This window comes from Corylus avellana, chromosome ca2 (assembly GCF_901000735.1).
Source record: "Corylus avellana chromosome ca2, CavTom2PMs-1.0".
In the NCBI taxonomy this organism is placed as follows: domain Eukaryota; kingdom Viridiplantae; phylum Streptophyta; class Magnoliopsida; order Fagales; family Betulaceae; genus Corylus; species Corylus avellana.
In genome coordinates, this window is record NC_081542.1 from 8153414 (window position 1) to 8174827 (window position 21414).

Consider the following 21414-nt stretch of genomic DNA (forward strand, 5'->3'; position numbering starts at 1 on the left):
GATTCCACAAACGGCAACCTAAAAGCAACATTGAGAGTCCTTAAGGGGTATCTCGATCGACTGTGGATCACGTCTAATAAAACGGAGGTCGTTAGTTCGAATCTCTCCTCCTTCTTCCCTTATGTAAAGATGTAAAAAAAAAAAAAAAGTAACATCGAGAAGATTAAAGAGTGTGTCCTCTCTTAAAATATTTTATATATATTTTTTCTTTGAATCACTATTTTACTAAAATAAATAAGTAATCAATAAAAATAAATAAAAAATAAATAAGTGTACGGAAGATCTTGAGATCAAAGGGCGTGCCAATCCCTTTCCTATTATTTATGCATAGAAAAAATGTGCATATATACAATTAAAAAAAAAAAGTAAGCCCTTTCCTTTTAGTTAAACCAAAGGCCATTTAAAACTGTACTTCAATTGACAAGTACCATTTGGTTGCATTCCATGTATTTCCAATCAATATTGTATGAGAGTATGATTCAAACATATAGAGAAAAGCACCCTTAGAATCTCAACCGGATATTGTCATTACAGACAATTTGGTAAGAAATGAGCAGTTTTTCTAAAATTTAGAGAACTCAACTACTTTGAAGTACCTGTACTCAAGATCCTGAGTAGCACTTTGAGGTGAATTTTTAAGAATTTTTCTTATATTTACAAAAAGAAGTGAAATTTTTATATAGTTGGCTGCTAATGCTCTTATACGACTGGTTAAATCTAGAGATGGGCCAGTGTAATACAACAATGAAGAAGAGATGTTAGGCAAGTGGTTCATTTTATTGTTTTTAATATTGAAGAAATAAGTTTCACTAGATAATGGCATATCCTAGGCAAACAAACAAAGACCACAAGCCATAGGTCCCAAACAATATATATATATATATATATATACAAAATAATGAGATCGATCCATTCCTCGAATTCATTGTTGGTGGTCAATTTGCACTCCTTCACCCAACAAAGAAAATAACAATAACAATAAATATAAATAAAAAGTTGGTAGCCCTCTCTAGTACCTCTTCACTGTTCCTCATTTCAGAAATATTCTCATTGGGCTATTCTTTGAGATTCTCCAACTATGTGGAATGAAAACTTAGTGGAACAAATGAGCTCATCAGACTCTTGCATGTATAAAATATGGGGCATGATAAAGGTACAACTTTTTGGTATAACTTTTCTTTTATTTTTATTATTTATTTAAACAAAATAAAAACTTTTTTTTTTTATGAAGCAATATCATCAAATGTGGTCCTTTTTTATTTGGTATTTTTTTATTAAAAAAATGGTATTTTTCTTCATAAGAATAGTCATTAAAAAAAAAAAAAAAAAAAAAAAAAAGGTCATTATTATGAAGAAAAGGACCATTTTTTTTAAAAAAAAAAAAATACCAAATAAAAAAAATGACCACATAGAATGTTATTGCTTAAGAATATATATTTTTTTTATTTTGTTTTTTTTAAAAAAAAATTACCACATAAGGGAAAGTTGGGCCTTTATCATTTCTCATAAAATATTGCAAGAAAGGAAATATTGTCCAAGAAATCTTGCGTCATTTACGGGGATGTAGATTTCGCCAGCCTAAATTAAGGTTGTTTCTCTTCAATTAGCTAAATTTTCAAATTGAGAATGTTAAGTGTTCTCGTGGTATTCTCCAAGTTCTCGATGGACATTATTTTTTAAAAATTGGGTGAGAGAAATAAGGGACTACTAATGAGACCAGTTTCTATTATTATTATTATTTTTTTTTATAGAAAATAATGTTCACCTAAGATAGGAGAACACCAAAAGAACACCTAACATTTCATTTTTCAAATTATTAATCATACATAGAGGATGGGATTGTGCAAAACACATGAATGATACATGTCACATTATTTATGGTATTTCTTTGATTGCGCATCAAATGAGACTCCTATCTTTATAATTTGGTATAAAAGCTTGATGACTAATGAACAGGGGTACCAAGTGCTTTAATCCTAAGATTAGTTAACTATCAGTAGGGTTGACAATTTTTAATACGACTCGTAAACTTGATATGAACAAAACACGAAATTAGCAGGTTAGGATTGAGAGATCTAACCAATTTAATCAAATGGGTCGGGTTAAAGTTGACCTATATAGTCCTAAACCCAACACGCGACATTAGGCTGACAATTTTTAACACAATTCACAAACCTAACATGACAAAATTCTAATCCATCCACAATGGTTCGAAAAGTATTTGGTTATGACTTTTTTTTTTTTTCAAAAACTACAAACTATTGTAATTTTAGAGTGTTGAGTCATTTAATTGTTCATTAGTATATGCTCCTCTCCCTCGTCATTACAACAACAAAGGAGCTAGCTAGCTAGCTAGCCCTATAAAAGTAGACCAACATTTCCACAATCTTCTTCTTCTTCTTCTAGTAATTAAGAAATTATGATAAATCAAGATGTTTGGAGGAAGGATTGCAGTGCTCAGGCTTTAACCATGGTGGTGCCATTCTATAGAAGCCTAATCTTTTGGCCATGGCTTACAACTACGTACTAAGTCACCCAAAACAGAAGAAAACAACGGGGGGTTGAGTTGAAAAAACACAACCCTTCGGCAAGTTTGATCCTTGGCTCAAAATTAAATTACTTACTTTCCTTCTGTGTTTTGTTTCATGACTTCAAAACAAAGGGGTTGAGTTGAAGAAATGCAACCTTCACAGGAAGTCAGCTTCTTTTTCTTTTTTTTCTTTTCCTTTTATAACCGGGGTTTGGCCGAATAGATTTCCGGTACACCGTGCAAAGCGGGAAAGTCTATGGAGGTTCTTGTACCATTTGGTTGCAACGAAAATGGAGAAAAGTAGAAGAAAACCTGGAAGCTCTAACACGAGTTGTTATATTATTCCAAAGTTGTCTTCTTTTAGATGTTTTCTGAACAACCAAGTGAGAATGTATTTGGGAGAGAACATCTTGTACGTAGTGTTTTCTTCATTTATATTATTATCAATAAATTGGTTTCTTAAGAAAGGACTGAAATCCCAATTATGAGCATATATACAATATACTTTGATAATTAATATATATCACTTCTGCTACATGTTTATCATTTAATGTTAATTTATAGTTGCACCAACAATGATAATTGGTTCATGGAAAGACATATATCAAACCTTTGAATTTATGAAGAGCAAAAGTGGAACAACTAGCGAGTACTCAAGTTGCAGAAACTAATTAACAGAAAAATAACACTCGATCGGTTGCATCAAGCAACACAAAATACTGCAAAACAACCAAACCAGGCTCAAGCTGATCATCTGGGAAAAACACAGCAAGTTGAGAAGATTGATAATCAGGAATATATATATATATATATAGTCACTCGGACAAAGAAATTGAGGGGTAACTATTGGGTAATGGATCGGATTGGCCACTTTAAGCCCAGCCAACAAGCCTCTAAGCCTGGTCCAATATGCAAGCCCACTCGACTAAAGACAGGCCCAGCTCGAGATATAGTTGGCCTGGACCGAGACATGGCCAGCCCACCAATGGTATAATAGTCTTTCCACCGAGGGTACAATAGTCCTTCGGCAAGTGAAGGAAACCCACGCTCACTCATGAATCGTGGGATACCCCCAATGGCCAAGCAAAGCCCTTTGTTCAACAGAACATGGTCTAGCTGTCAATGCCAAGCCGAGCCACGTGTGCCTGAGAACAAGTCGGGAACCCACGTCTAAAGCAAGCGTAGCCTAGCCACCCAGTAACATGCTCCACAATCTCAGGATCGTGGAGTAGCCCACAACCCATGATCCACTTCGCCACACATTGCGCACAGTGGATCCTCGGGAACGTGGGGCCAAGAATCGGGGAACAAGAACCGCTACTTGATGCCTATAAAAGGAAAGCGCCAGTTCATTATATGGTAATCGCAAATTTCTTTCAAGCTCTTATTGCTTACTTGCTCTCCCTCTCAAATCAAATATTGACTTAGGCATCAGAGCTATCTCCCGCCGATACACACTGGCAACTCTTATCCTAAATTTCCTTATGCAATTGCATATCAATAACTCCTCGGAAAACTGTCATCAACATATATTATAAAATATATATTATATTTTTATATATAAAAATACATGAAACAACATCGTTTTGGTTTTTTCTTTTAATTTTTAAATTTTTCTTTTCTTTTAAAATGCGGTTAGCGATTATTAGGGTTATTAACCACTAACCGCCGGTTAATCACTTAGGCGGTTAGAGATGGCGTAACCGCGCATTTTCACCCTATAATCAGGTGTCGAACTTTGATCTTAAATTTTTTGTTTTTTCTTTTCTTTTCTTTTCTTATTTAAGCTTTGTTTGTTTCAACGCAAAATATTTTTCTTAAGAAACAAAATTAAATCACCACTTTTTTTTATATTTTAATTCAATCATACTAACTAATAAAATTGATTTTTATTCGCAACATAATAATATTAGTATATAATATCTATATAGAAAATTAATTTTAGGAACCTGTTGGTGAAGTTTGTGCCAAGTGCTTTGTATCTTGTTGGAGGCGATCCCCCGAGAAAAGTCTTTTAAGGTATCGTTAAGAAGGTTGTACTCCAAGGCGAAGCCTTTTTATGGACTAAAAAAAAAAAAAGAAAAATAGCTTGACTGGGAATTTATATATATATTGACTGGGAATTTTTTGTGGAATTTTTTTACAGAAATGATATTTATCCACTTTCCTTAGAATATATATATCACCTCCTCTCCTGCCTGCTGGAGTTTTGACCATGCATGAGTAATTCGTTTGTTCCACAAATATCCTTTTCTTAAGATTCTCAACTTGAGAAACCTGTTAATTAAAGATCTTTTTGTTTGAATCATAGTTAGTAGCTCTGTTGATGCATTTTGATGATTTGCAGCATTTGCTGGCACGCTCTCAAATTCATGCATGGAATCCTTTTATTTGTTCTTCTTTTTTCAAATAACTTCTTTTAAAGAAGCCTATTCTTGAGGTTAAAGTTTTAGTTTTCTTTCTTCTTTTTGATATTCCTTGGTTGATCACAATTTTTCCTTCCTCTAGTTATAATCTATTTCGTACTTTCTTTTATTTTTTCATTCCAATTGGTGACTAATGTTAAAAAACAAAGAGTTTGCTTCTACTTCAGAGGAACCAAGAATTAGACATTTACTAAATCCAATTGTAAATCATATATATATATCATGGCAGAATTATGTCAAATTCCTAATTAAAGATCAAGAGAGGGTTCTTGTTATATATCAGGTTGGGTAGTGACATGAGATGGAATTTGATAGCTCCTTTCGGATATAAGAGACTACAACTCTTCATACTCCTTAGGGTGGGAGAAAACCACAATTTGACCACAAACAGTCTTTTTATAGAAATACAAGTAGATAACACGTAAAGTTCTAATTCAAATTCAAATAATCTACTCCTAATGAATTGGACAATTCAACTACTATATATCCTATCTAATAATAACTGTATATCCTATCTATATCTCATCATACTATATAACCTATCTAATTATAATCTTATTATCTAATCATAATCTTATACCTATCATACAATTTGAGTATAATGAGATCTGAAGCCAAACATTGAATGGAGGTGTTTTCCCAAATGTAAACATGTTGTTTTTCATCATCATGAGCTTCACATACTTTCTCCTCTGATCTTCCTCCATTGATTCACATCACTTAAATTTTATCAACATTACAATCATCTACCATGGTCTCATTCATTACTTGATCACTGATGATTTCCACACAACAAAATAAAGAAAACTAAAACAGCAACAATCTAAGTACCAAAATTAACCTCTTCAAGAGTAAATTTCGGAAAGAAATATCAAAAACAAATATAAGAAATACTAAACATATGGGACACTTGTTTAATCTTAAAATTATCTCACCAGAAAGACATCATTTGACAAGAATAAGCAGAAAATATGATGGCCATCAGGCATTAATGTCAACAAATTCATTTCCTCCCTTGACAGAAACTAAGGTCTCCATGTAAGTAACCAAATGCTCCGAGACCGTGTTTTCATGAATTTGGATATTAGTCATTTTTTCGGTAGAGGGGTCATACAATACCAGCTGATTGTTATACTTTTCCAACAACATGGTTTCATTCTTAAGCAATCCTAATGGTCGTGAAATTCCTGAAAACGGTCCAATAGTGAAAAGCTTAGTCCAAGAGTTCTTAACACCAACTTCGACCAACAACCATATATCAAAGCAAACATCCAACCATTTTTCCCTCATACTGTTTGTCCACATACTAGTTGCCATAGCAATTGATTCATTCATCACAAAAAAGTTTTTGCAAATATGTGAACTGGGATTCCCAATAACATCATCCGGCAGCGGTGTTATTAGGAATACCTCGTCGCTCATGTCAAATGACAAAAGACCTACCCAATCATCACCCGATGCCTCCCAAGAAGCCATCCCATTGATGTATGTCATTGGACCTTCATAACCATGAAGGTCAGTATACCGGGGTCCATCAACTTTTCTCCAAGAATCGGCACTTAAGCTGTATATCTCTTTTTGGTATATGACTACTTCTTCTTCATAAGGAGGATGAGAGAAACTAACAAGCATGATTATCTTGTAGTCATTAGTTTTGGCATCAAAACCAAATCCAATAGCATCAATGTCGGCGCCATAGCGAGAGCAGGGGTTTGATTCGGGGACAAACTTTGTTTTTTTAGTAGCAGGGTTCCATATAACAAGAAGCACTGAATAGATATCAAGGAGACAAATGAGACCATTGCAAGAACCCAGAACATTAATAGTGTTGATTATCCCAAAATAAGGTGGGTATACAGGTTGTGTAGGGGATACTTGGGATACTTGGAGTGTTTCATAAGAAAGCATGGATACAACGTAATCAAGGGTGGTGGTTTTAGGGAGGAGGAGGATGTTTTTTTTGCTGTCGTTGTTTTTGTTGTGTAGGACATGTTTTCTTACGAAGTATTGGTTAGTGATGAGAGCGTACCACGATTTGCAGACGCACTTGTGTCGCAATAGGGAGACAACCGGAAGCCATAGCAGAATCTGTGTTACCAAGTCTTCAGACAATTCGTTGGACATCAACATCGGATTCCTCTGTCGCTTGGCCATCAATCAAACAAACACATGGTTTTTACTTTTTAGTTTCCACAACAACCAAAAAAATAAGAAGGGTTTCAGTTTTGAATCACAGGGCGGCTAGCTACAAGATTTATAGCAGATTTCAGGGGCTCCAAAAGAAGCATTTACAGTCTAGTCAAGTAATAGAGGTATTTTAGGATTAAAATACTTAGAGATAATAAGTTATCTAATCTTTTTGATTTTCTGTTCGCTTTGAACTTATCTTCTGGGTGTTAGAAAGGTTTTGGGTTGCCTTTCGTTGTTGTTACTTTGATTATTATGGGAGTTTGATGTTGATTTTGGTTACGAATTTTTATCTTTTATCCTTTGTATTCACTATATTTTTTTGGATACCTTATCTTGTGTGAGTTCCATTTTATCGATTGTGCTAATGTTTGGATACCTTATCTTCTCCTTCTGAAAATGGTCGTATGATTTTATTTTATTTTTTGAGCTTTCTTTGCGCTCTAATTCTCTGTTTTTTGTGAAGGCAGTAAACCAATTAATGATAATGGCAGTTTATATCAGGAATTTCTGAATTATTTTCTTGATATGTTTAAATGAATTCAAACTGCTACTTTGAGTTTAACACATGTAAACTCAAATACATATTGCTAAATTATTTATGAATTAGGGATTGATAGGCTTTGGATTGAGTCCAAGTTAAATGAAGCTTACTTGATATCAACTTGTAGCTTGAACTCTGAGTTTACCTTAGCAACTAAATGAGGACCTTTTTTCATGCATTTGATACATTTGTAATACACGTAACACAAGGTTCATCATCATTTTTTTTTTTTTTTTTAATTTTATTTTATGACAAAGAACCCTTCCAAGGTAAGGGTCACTTCCTATACTCACTCTTATCGGGCAAACCTCAAACCTGCGCAAAGCGTCTCCACCATACAAATCATATAATACTCCGGCTTCACCGGCGGGCTAGTGAGAATGTCATTACAACCAAAACCCTTATCACTTAAGGTTACAAGGTTCATCATTAAACATTCATTATGTTGTAATCTAATATATTCTCTAGTCTCGATTAGCTATTATTGCTAGGAAGAATTTAAGGATATTTGTGACTCAATATTTTGAAAGAAAATGGAGAGGTAATGTTGTTTACAAGTTAATGTGCTTGGCATGCATTTATTCTTAGAAGCTCAGTATGATAGAAACGCAAACCATTTTGTTGGCAATCCAACTTGAGCTGTGTACTTTGGAAAGTAAATCCACGTATGCAAATTTTAGTGTAAAATTCAACTCTTATTATTCTCAAACATCAACAGGGCACAAAGTTGTAGCCTAATCCACTTTGTTTCAATCAATCACTCTAATTTGGCAACACATCATCAAACTTGACACCAAATTTTAAACAATTTACCATGCTCCATTTAAATTCTTAAGGGTCAAAGCTAAATTTAATACAAAGAGACGACTTCTTTTTATCAAAATATAGCATAGTAATTATGTGTCTTTCTTTCATATTTTCATCTCTTTAGATTATCATGTGGAGAAATATGTAATTCTCAAATTTTACATTGTACCAAAGCCTTCTAAAGGCATCACTGCTATTTTTCTCCGATCCCCTAGTATGTTTTCTTCTCAATGGTTAACCCACCATCTTCTCAAACTCTCTCATCTTCGTCAATTACCACTGTCGGGTCTACACAGTCAAATTCTTCCTCTACAATTTGATTGGAAAATTGATAAGATCCCCTACCTGTTTAAAAATTTTTTAAAATTTTTTTTAAAAAAAAACCCTCAATTTTCATCTTTCTTTTGATTTCCTCTTTCCAGTGATTTTCTAGACAATGAAGAGTATAACATTTTGTTACAGTGTCTCTTTCTCTCTTCTCAATCACTCTTCCTTAATGAGTGGTCGTTGGATCAAACACATGTTTCATCGTCGAGGTATCCTTATCATCCAAGTTCCGGAAAAATTAAAGTAGCCAATGCCAGCCATATGTAGCCAATGTCAAAGTCATGACCAAAAGTAAAAGTAGCCACTTTCCCATTACAACCATAATAGCCGATGTTCCAATTTAATTCATCACAAGAGTTACAAAAACTCAAAAGACAAGAGTTACAAGAACTCAAGTGATAAGAATTTCAGGATGATTGTTGATAATGTAGAAGTAAAAGAAACCTGTAACAAATAGACACTTTCTCTGTAAATAGAGTCTAGTATACAATCAAATAATCAAAGAAAGATATAGCCAAAAACTGGCTTTACCGTGTAGACATAAGCCATAGGCTAAACTGTTGAAGGGCAGTTGAAAGATTTTCAATATATATATATATATATTAATTTGTGCCATTGGGAATGCTTTAAAATGGAAGGTTTTAAAGATTATTGAATAAATTGAGTCTCACATTAAAAATAGAGCATTTATAAGGTCCAACAAACTTTAAACTATTAAAAATACTTTAGTATATATACAAAAGTGTATACTCTAATACAGTGGGAAGCACCAAACGCACACGTGTGAGCGTGGCGTGGACTGTAGGAGTTAGTGGTGCCTTGATGGTGCACTTGGCACTTAGTATTGGAGCGATTTGATCATTACCATTCATTTTGGACGGTATCTAAACCGTATGATGCTTCTTAGGTAGATCCAATGGTTTGTTAGACTATAATTAAAGTTAATTGTAAGATCAAATTAACTTTGATATAACGATTGAGATTAAATAATAAAGATCTAATGGTTATTATTAGATAATTATTTAATCTAACGGTCAAAATTAAGTGTCTGTTGGATTAGTAGCTTAATTTCGAAATTATCTCTGCAGTTTAAAAGATAATTATCTCTTATTCTATTGTCTTAAGAACTCTTTTTTTTTTTTCTTTTTTCTTTTTTTTTTGTATTTAGAAATTATCAAAGTCTTTGTGTCTTGATAGAATAGAAAATATGAAGGTGTTTGGGTTTAATTTAGTTTGTGCAAAACGCACTACAGAAGTTTTTTGGGCTTCATTGTATCCTAGAGAAATATTTGTTGTTACCCATTTGCATTTCATTTCTGGTGGAGACAAATAATTCCTTGAGGGAAGTGGCATTGTAACACGTACACCTTATGAGCAATTTTAATTTTCTATCTTTTCATTATTATTTTTCTAACACAAACCACCTTAATTATGTGTCATTCTTTCATGCTTTTATCTCTTTAGATTATCATGGGCAGAATATGTAATTCTCAAATCTTACAATTCTATCAATAATATATATCGTAGTAGCATTTTTTTTTTTTTTTTTTTGAGATAAAATATAACTTTTCTATAATCTCACCAACATCTATACTCTGCACAGATTGAGATAGTCGGTACTTTTTTTTGTTCAAATTTCTAATTATTTGGACAATAATTGTGAGAGATTTCATATGGATGTTCAACCAGCCACCTATATGTTCGAACATGTGGATCACATGTCGAATCTTTCACAATTGCTATTCAAATTGTTCGTTATTTAACCATTAATTTAAACAAAACAAAATTGTTGGTGATCTCAATCTAATGTACACTAATCACTAATCTATATGCACTGGGTGCGTGGATTAGAGAGTAGGACTATTAATAGCAACAACTAGTAAATATTAAAGATGGAAACCGATTTAAGATTCCACAAACGGCAACCTAAAGGTAACATCAAGAAGATGAAAGGGGTGCATGCGTCCTCTCTTAAATTATTATATATTTTTATTTTCTCATTATCTTATTATAAATTTCTACTGTACTTACCTTTTTTTCCTTCTTTGAATTACTGTTTTACTAAAATAAGTTACCATATATATGCATGGAAGATCTTGAGATCAAAGGGCGTGCCAATCCCTTTCCTATTCGATCCTATTTATGCATAGAAGAAGTGTGCACATATACAATTAAAAAAAAAAAAAAAAGAAGAAGTAAGCCCTTTCCTTTCAATTACACCGAAGGCCATTTAAAACTGTAGGTCAATTGGTTGAATTCCATGTAATTCTCTTAACTTTTTACACCTTCTTTCAAAAAAAAAAAAAAAAACTTTTTACACCTTCCAAGCAATATTGTATGAGAGTATGATTGGAACATATAGAGAAAAGTACCCTTAAGAATCTCAACCAGATATTGTCATTATAGACAATTTGGCATGAAATCACTAGTAGCAGTTTCTTTTAAATTTTTCTTAAATTTAGAGGACCAAATTACTTTAAAGTATTTATACTCAAGATCTTGAATAGCACTTCAACTTCCCTTCCAATGAGAGTCTGCGATCAAACGACGTCAATAGTGAAACGTTGTCACCTTACTAGGTGACATCATTTCAATAGTGAACGACATCACTGTGTGGCGTCGTTGCACTGCTCAAACGACACCATTTCTAAAGAAGTGTCGTTTGAACAGTGTAATGACGCCTATTAGCATCATTTTTCCCAAATGCAGCATTAAGGTGTCAAGAAATTAAATTTATAGAGTTGGCTGCTAATGCTCTTATACGGCTGGTTAAATCTAGACATAGGCCAATGTAATACAACAAAGAAGAAGAGAGGGTAGGCAAATAAGTGGTACACTTTTTTTTTTTTTTTTTTTTAATGAAGATATAAGATTCTCTTAATAATGGGTGCCAGGAAATAAGATTCTGGTCCATTTTATTAAGTTAAATTTATTACTAACCTATTCAAAAAAGCCAGGACATGTTTCATAAATGTACTATTTTTTTTTTTTTTGTTAATTGGTAAAGTAGTACGTAATAATGAAATAGAAAAAGAAAACCAATACAAATACACTAGGACATATATATCTTAGGCAAACAAAGAAAGAACACAAGCTATAGGTCCCAAACAATATATATATCCATTAAAAAAAAAATTAGATCCATTCCTCGAAGCACTTCTATATATCCTTGAATTAATTTCATTGTTGGTGGCCAATTTGCAGTACTCCTTCACCCAATAAAGAAAATAACAATAATAATAATAAAATAAAAATAAAAATAAAAAAGTTGGTAGCCCTCTTTATATAGTCCCTCTTCCATGTCCCTCATTTCAGAAATCTCATTGGGTTCTTTGAGATTCTCCAACCATGTGGAAATGAGAACTTAGTGGAACAAATGACTAGCTGATCCGATTCTTGCCGAAGGGCAATATTGTCCAAGAAATATTGCATCATTTACGGGGATGTGGACCTGGCCACCCTAAATTTTCAAATTATTATTATTATTATTATTATTATTTTAAGTAATCATAAAAAAGGATGGGATTGTGCAAAACACATGCGTGATACATGTCACATTCTTTATGGTATTTCTCTGGTTGTGCATCAAAGGAAACCCCAATCTTTATAATTTGGTATAAAAGCTTGCTGACGGGATCAGGAGTTTTTGTAAAAGTAAGGGCAAAATTGTCTATTCATACTCTTTGGGACAATTTTTTTTTTTTTTAAGTAATAGTACAAAAAGGATGGGATTGTGCAAAACACATGCGTGATACATGTCACATTCTTTATGGTATTTCTCTGGTTGTGCATCAAAGGAAACCTCAATCTTTATAATTTGGTATAAAAGCTTGCTGACGGATTAGGAGCTCTTGTAAAAGCAAGGGTAAAATTGTCTATTCATACTTTTTGGGACAATTCTACCCTTACCTTTTACAAAACTGAATCATCTTTGGTTCAAATAATCCAAATTCTGCTGACTGGTATACTGCATAGGAGACCAAGTGCTTTAACCCTAAGATTAGTTAACTATCAATGGGTTAGCAATTTTTAATATGACTCGTAAAGTTGATACAAACTACATACGAAATTAGCTGAATAGGGTTGAAAGGTCTAACTAGTGTAATTAAATGAGTTAGATTAGAGTTGACCTATATATATAATCTCAAACCCAACACACGATATTAGGAAATGACAATTTTTAACACGAACCCAATACTAAACTAACAGTTTAGGGTTTGAGCATGTTTAATTAAAAAAATTGAATTAATTAAAATTGACCTTATATAATCTTATACTCGTATCTCGATCGATTATGAACTGACAACCCTTATTACGGAGTTGGCCGTATCCATGTCCCTATCTAGGTAACAAGTGTAGTTGAAGCACAACTCTCCGGGAGTCGCAATTCGGGGGAGAATGGGAGATAGATGATCCTACTTGTGGGAATAATATAAGACGTTAGAATTAATAAAATTTAAGAAAAAGGGCAGTGAAAGCTTGATCACTGGAGTTGTCACCTATAATCATAGGTTGATACAAGTCAGGAATCCACCCAGCAATCGCAGTGGACCAATGTTGAGTTGTTTCATCCAATTTGAATCTTATTCTATAACAAGATTCTCAAATTATGGGATATATATGATCCACCCCTATTAGCTAGGCCTAAAGCCTCCCAACAAGTGAAAGATGCCCTGGTGTACTGCATCTTATTGTTATTATTATTATATGCTCCTGTCCCTCGTCAATACAACAACAAAGGAGCTAGCTAGCTAGCCCTATAAAAGTAGACCAATATTTCCACAATCTTCTGCATCTTCTTCTTCTTCTTCTCCTAGTAATTAAGAAATTATGGTAAGTCAAGATGTTTGGAGGAAGGATTGCAGTGCTCAGGCTTTAACCATGGTGGAGCCATTCTATAGAAGCCTGATCTTTTGGCCATGGCTTACAACTACGTACTAAGTCACCCAAAACAGAAGAAATTAATGGGGGGTTGAGTTGAAAAAACACAACCCTTTGGCAAGTCTGATCCTTGGCTCAAATTTACATTACTTATTTTCCTTGTGTGTTTTGTTTCATGACTTCAAAACAAAGGGGTTGAGTTGAAGAAATGCAACCTTCACAGGAAGTCAGGTTCTAGCTTTTTCTTTTTTTTTCTTATTTTTTTTTATAACCGGGGTTCGGCCTGACTAGATTTCCGGTACACCGTGCAAAGCGGGAAAGTCTATGGAGGTTCTTGCACCCTTTTATCCTGTGTCTCCTTGTTTGCTTTTGTTTTGTGCTAGCTGCATTTGGTTGCAAAGAAAATGGAGAAAAGTAGAAGAAAACCTGAGCTCTAACACGAGTTGTTATATTATTCCAAAGTTGTCTTCTTTTAGATGTTTTCTGAACAACCAAGTGAGAATGTATTTGGGAGAGAACATCTTGTACTGTTTTCTTCATTTATATTATTATCAATAAATTGGTTTCTTAAGAAAGGACTGAGATCCCAATTATGAGCATATATACAATATACTTTGATAATTAATATATATCATCTCTGCTACATGTTTATCATTTAATGTTAATTTATAGTTGCACCAACAATAATTGGTTCATGGAAAAAAATATAGCAAACCTTTGAATTTATGAAGAGCAAAAGTGGAACAGCTAGCGAGTACTCAAGTTGCAGAAACTAGTTAACAAGAAAATAACACTCGGTTACTTGCATCAAGCAACACAAAATACTGCAAAACAACCAAACAAGGCCCAAGCTGATCATCTGGCCGGGAAAAACATTTTCACAGCAAGTTGACAAGTTTGATGATCAGGGATATATGTCAAGCATGTTCAATGTCATACAAGGAGTGAAAACTCGATCTTGAGCAAAGATCTCCATACTTAAGCAGTAAATGGTGTGTGGATGTAGGATATGTCAAACCACCTTAATCTATGTCTATTTCCTTTATTTGAGTGAGGGGAAAGTCTATATAACCCTCTTAAACTACTACTCAATTGACAATGTTTTTCCAAATTTTCAATTGTGACAATGTCCTCCCTAAACTACCAAAAATTATCAATGTTCCCCCCAATAACGAAATTACCCTTAGTAAAATTATTAAAAAATAAAAAAAATAAAAAAAATAAAAAAACACTAAAACTTCTAGAAAAAACCTAAAACTAACAAAAAAAAATCCAAACGTTCGTCAATTTTTTTTTTAAAAAAAAAAAAATCAATTTTATAAGAAAGAAATTAAAAAAAAAATCGATTTTTTTTTTATAAAAATTGAAAATTTTTGTTTTTATTTTATTTTTGTTTTATAATTTTATTTAAATAAAAATTTACGTTTAAAAAAATAAAATTTTCGTTTAATAAAATGAAATTTTTTGTTTTTTAAAACTAAATAAAAAAAAATAGTTTTTTTTTTAAATAAAAATTTCCGTTTAAAAAAAAAAGATTGTTTAAAAAAAATTGTTTTTTTTAAATATTATCTTTAAATTAAAAATTTTCGTTTTAAAAAAAAAATCAATTTTTTTTTTGAATTTATAGGGGTATTTTTGTCTTATTGAGAAATCTATAGAGGCATTTTTATCATATTGCTAGTCTTGGGGGGGGACATTGAGAATGTTTTGGTAGTTTGGAGGAGACATTGTCACAATTGAAAGTTTGAAGGGGACATTGTCAATTGGGTAATAGTTTGAGGGGAGTATGTAGACTTTACCCTTTGAGTTATGAATACATAAGAGTGCTCTCTATTTATAAAGAGAACATGAGAAATGAGTTTCATTCCTTAGCAATGTGAGACAAACATAAAGGGCTTATTTATATTATAAGCTAATGAATAAAACCTCTCCATACTTAATCAACAAACCCACATTTTTTCTCTCTCTCTCTCTCTCTCCCTCTCTATATATATCCTACAAGAGAGTAGAGGGTAATTGAGTATTGAAGATTTGATATGGTGGCGCTTTGTTTAGTAACCTTGACTCTTTACTATCTTGGCCCAACAACTTTAAGACTTTGTAGGGGGCATAAGCCGTGTAAGCGTCAGCGTGGTCCACAATTATTTTAAATTGTATATTTTGTGGTTTTCTTTTTGCTCTTTTTTTTTGGCTTTTTTAGTTTTTTTTTTTTAAAAAAAAAAAAAACTTAATTCAAATGCAATTTTCTATACAAGTACCAAGCATTTTTCATTTTTGAAAACAATAGATGGTACCACTAGCTACATCAAAACACAAATTCCTATTTTTTGTTATCAATTCTCACTAGCTTATTATATATTCTGGTCTTTCAATTGACAAATGTTTTGTTAGAAATACCCTATAGACATTTGTAGACCAGAATAATATATAAGTGAGAATTGAAAAATAAAAATACACACATATATATAATAGAAAAAATAAAATATGCATGGTTGAATTCCATAATATTGTATGGTAACATGGTACACATAAAAAAGTAGTCTTAGGATGTTGGAAGTGACTTTTGTTATGAATATTGCAGTCAGACAGTCATGTAATGGCTGGAGAGATCTTATGGGACTAATTAAATCTAAAGAGAGTCCCCTTTTCTTGTATTGCTCATAAAAAAAACAAAAAACAAAAATTAAATCTAAATAAGAGGTTATTGCAGTACAGCACAGAGAACAAGAGAGGCTAGGCAAAGGGTACTTCTCTTTGTTTATTTATTTCATTTTTTTCTATATATAATATTCGATTCATAATGGGTGTACGTACGTTAGGAAATTAATGGGATTCTGGACCCTCATAATTTTTAATAAATTTTTTTTTTTTTTTTAATTATTAAAAATATAATGGTCCAGTCCATGGCCCTCTCCTCTACAACTGAATTACTCTCTTTGTTAGTGGCCTATTTGATGTTCTTAACCTCGAAAAACAATAACAACAATAATTCTTTCTTTAAAAAAAAAAAATCGTGGCCGGCACTAGTCCCTCTACCCTTTCCCTCAATTTAGTAATATTATAATTGATTCTTTGATATTCTCCAACTATGTCCTAATGAAAACTATACATATTCTTGACACATGTTCATGTATGCATGGCCTGATTGTTGTTCTTGTATAAACTATAGATTCTCCAACTATATTTTTATTTTATTAATTAATCAAGCACCACAAAAATGGACTACTTATGTTACATTCCCAACTCCCATTAGGGGCAACCATGATATATGAACTCCTTTTTCTATCGCCACTTAAGAATTTAGATTAACCTTAGAAAATACAAAGAAAATTTAGAACTTCAACATCTACACAACGTTAGACATATTACACTGTTCCACAAAATATTATACTAAAACTTATGCATACCCATCGAAGAGTTCCGACTCATCGGTCTATAACATATACCTAAATGTTGTAGGGCGATGGCCTCACGCTATCTATGTCCACCACCACATCGGTCATAACCTCCGCCATGAAAAACAGGATAAATTAATAATGTCATTACAAGGGCTAACTTAAAACGGGTACTATTGTTAATATACGGATGTGCTTTCTTACCTTAGTACCAAGGGGTGTATATGTGGATACGAATTCGGTTACTTATATTGAAAATATGGATTTTTATATTTGCAATAGGTTTTTATATTGCTCTACATAGGTTTTTATAACCATATTCGCACGGTCATTACAATTATAAACTGCAGTTATTATCCGCTATTCGCATTTTAGGTAATTGGTCTATTTTAGTCTCTTGGGCCTTCTTTGGGTTTCTATTATAGCCTATTTTAAACGATTTTAAAAATAATTTGGGCCGGTTTTTAATGTTTTGGACTTGTTTTAATTTTTTTAAGCCCTAATTTCTTGAAAATGTATTGATTTCATATTACTTTTGCCTTTTTATACCTAAGTGAATGAGTGAATTGTGAAGAAAAAAAAATACCTAAACAATCTAAACATAACATATACCTAACTCAAAAGGACAATGTTTTGGTGAATTTATTAAATATATAAATATTTAAATTATATATTATATATAAAATATAATAAATATAAAAATAACCGCATCTGCATACGTGGATAGTGATTTTTGCTAACCGCATGTGCAGATAGCAGAGTGGATATCGAATGCAGTCGGTTAATATCCGCCCGCATGTACATCCCAATTAGTGCCACCTAGTCATGTTGATCAGATCCTCTTCGATCAATGTCCTCTCTAAATTAAACTAAAGGTGGAAGGTGAATTAATGGCTCATGTAAAGCTCCAGGCTATTAGGGTTAGGTTTATCAATTCACTCTCTTCCGATTCATCGGTCTATAATATATACCCAATTCACTCCTAACCATTTAGTTTAACAATGATTTACAGGATAGGATGTTTTTTTTTTTTTTCTTCCTTCCTTACTAGTATTTTGTGCCAATCCCCCTGGAAGAACAAGGCACTTTTTACAAGTTCTTACGAAAAAAAAGCAAAACCCGGCAAGGGGTTGCATGTCTTCAAATTTAAGAACAATACTTACAGAAATAAAAAATAAAAAATAATTGAGAACAACATTTGAACAAGAGAGGTTCGGGCTAAGTGGCAAAGGTTTCGAATTTCAGCTTGAACTTTGAAGCCCATGAAATTTGAAACAGCCCTTTTACAAAAATTAAGAAGAAAAAAAAAAACAAAGAGATAACAGAAAGCCCAACCCAATGGGCTAATAACACAACTATTAAGTCTTCCCCATAAGAGATAAGGGAATACTTTCTAAGAAAAAAATAATAATAATTAAATTAAATTAAATCTAGACCGTTAAAGCACCTAAGCCATAAAAGCTATTCAGCACAATAAGAAATTATTCAAAAAAAAATGTATCACCAAAAGTATTGGAAGTTTGCAACCTTGTGGAAGTTGTGCAATATAATGTAACTCTCATTAGCATGTCCTCTATGAAAAAAAAAAAAAAAACTGCAACGCGCACAACCGCTTTCGCGCTAGTGCGTTCGTCCGTTGCTTGTTCCATTAATGCAATGGCTTTCGCCTAACACATCTCAATCCCTTGCTTTGTTCTATAGTAAAGGGCATTTTCTTTCAATAAGGCTCGTGATACGTACTCACGTTTTTTTGACCCTCTTCGCTCCATTAGCCCTTCTCATTACAAGGGTCAAGTATTGCACTATATGACTTTCTAAATTTACGAGTAATACTATAAATCTTTCTAGAGTCTTCATAGAGTCATCCTAAATGTGATGTGACTTTTAAAATTACCAATAGATCAAAAGTCAATAAATCACATCTCAAATTCAACGGGAATTTCAAAAGTCACATCACATTTGGGATGACTCTAAGAAGATTTTAGAAAGACTTATAGCATTACTCTAAGAGATGTGATCTCATCTTAGTTTCCATTTTGAGTTCAACAAAAGAATTGTTCCCAAAGACAATGGCATGATCCATTCATAATTTTTTTTAAAAAAAATATTATTAATTCATACATAATTTATCAGTAAGTTTAATTTGTACTTGTTACATTTATTCTTTTTCTTTTTTTCTCTTCATCCTTTGTGCTTTTCAAGTGCTGGAGAAGGCTAACCAACCACCGCCATTGAATTCATATGCTGCCCACAATTTTGATTCCCCCATCCCTCTATATAGATGGAATGATATTCATGGTTGTGGTGGCTTCAGCATAACACCATGTGGGACACCTAATCTTGTACCTCCTTATGGAATCCCAAATGGGTACAAAAAAATATAGCAAAAAAAAATTTATATATATATATATTGTGTATGTGTGTGTAAGCACCTTCCAAAAGGCAGTAAGATCAATGATGAGGAATTTGAGTCCATGCTTAGGAAGCTGGCCTTCCACATGGCTTCCAGCTCTCCACCATGTTAAATGGTTAGAACTATTACCCTTTAATTGCTTAAGTATTTAATATTGGGTATCTTATGGGATTCTTTTATTTTTTAAGTCTTAATAATTGCATAGAGGCAGAGAAGTGCATGTGGAGGCTTAGGAATGGGCTGCAATTGTTTATTGGAAGGAATGGTGTTTGGTGGGCGCAGACAATGATTGTCTCAAGAACATTTCCCTCCATTATCTGTTTCTGTGTTTCATGGAGAAAGTTCCAACTTGTCTCTTGTTTATATAATCTTTCTCCAAATTGTAACATGATCAGATTCTCTTCTGTCCCTCAATCATATTGAGGTTTTGAGGATAATTGCCTTCATAAATATATAAAAATGAATTAACATGAACTAAAATTGAATTACATGCTTTAAGGATTAATGGTAAATTTGGTTGAGTACTAATGTGATGGGTATTTATGTCCTTGTTGTGTTGTATGTAGCAACAATAACAATGAGGAAGATAGTGACACAACCCAATGATGCTTCAACTGTAAGGCTAATGTAGGGAGAAAGTGGACCAAATGTAGAAGAAAAAGACTAGTGAGAGAATTTGTTTTATGGTGGACTATATGGTTAATCATTTTTGTTATGAAATAGAAGGAAAGTGTTCAAGGCAAGTCAAGTGAGAGAAGGAAGTAGGGTTGGCAATTTTTAATATGATCGGAGATTAGGGTTGATGGGTTTAGCCTGTTTAATCAAATGGGTTGAGTTAGAGTTGACCTATATAGTCTTAACAATGATTTGACACGAAATTAGTGCATAAAGGTTAAGAGGTCCAACATGTTTAATTAAATAAGTTAGGTTATAGTTGACTAATATAGTCTTATATTCATACCTTAATACGACTCAAACTCAACACGCAAACACAAATTACTACCCTTGTGAGAACATCCTATAGTTGCAATATCTTTTTGAATAGAAATAAGGTAGCCTTTTTGAATAGAAATAAGGTAGGAAAGTTATACATTTCAATCTTGATAATGAATTTCCAATAAAAATAAAAATAAAAACTAAAAGAAGGTAAATTGTAAGGATGCAAGTTCATTTTCCCTTAAAAATTAAGAAATGAAAAAAAATATCGTTATTTGTTAATCACCCACTTGGATTGACCATAATCAAATGATAAGAAAATAATCAAGGGATCCGGCATATGACTTTTACTACAACACATCTCTTGTAAAAATAATCAAGGGTCGAGATTTAACCTTCTTTTTTTTTTCTTTTTTTCTTTTTTTCTAACCAAACACGTTTAAGTGAGAATAATCGACTTTTCCTGTAATCTTTTTCCCATTTAGTTAAAAGAAAGAAAAAAATGAGAATAATCGACAACGTTTTGGTTTTCAATTTTTTTAAAAAAAAATAAAATCTGGACATTTTGGTTGTTTTTGCAGAGAGTTTTAACTACAGCACCTAGATCTAGGGGTGACAATTTGTGTTTTTGTGTCGGGTTTGGATCGTGTCAAAGTATAAATATAAGACTATATAAGTCAACCATAACCTAACCCATTTAATTAAACTAGTCAAATCCTTTAACCCTAACCCTATAATTTTATATTTATATTGAGTTTGCAGATCATGTCAAAAATTACCAATTATTATGTTGCGTCTCGAGTTTGAGTCGTTTCGATGCATGGGTATAAGACTATATAAATCAACTCTAACCCGACCAATTTAATTAGATGGGTCAGACTCCTCAACACTAACCATTTAATTTCATGTCAAATTCGTGTTAAGTTTGCAAATCGTGTTAAAATTTGTCAACCCTACCCAAATCCAAT

General features: G+C 32.6%; 1 protein-coding gene across 1 annotated transcript; it reads right to left on the bottom strand.

The window, feature by feature from the left end:
* Window positions 1-5937: 5937 nt before the first annotated feature.
* On the bottom strand, window positions 5938-7110 carry LOC132168991 (F-box/kelch-repeat protein At3g23880-like). Its single transcript, XM_059580085.1, has one exon. It carries the CDS (start codon window positions 7108-7110, stop codon window positions 5938-5940), a length of 1173 nt encoding a protein of 390 aa, XP_059436068.1.
* Window positions 7111-21414: the final 14304 nt, after the last annotated feature.

Coding starts and splice junctions, on each gene's coding strand:
- LOC132168991 (XM_059580085.1), bottom strand. CDS start 7,110: ATGGCCAAGCGACAGAGGAATCCGATGTTGATGTCCAACGAATTGTCT.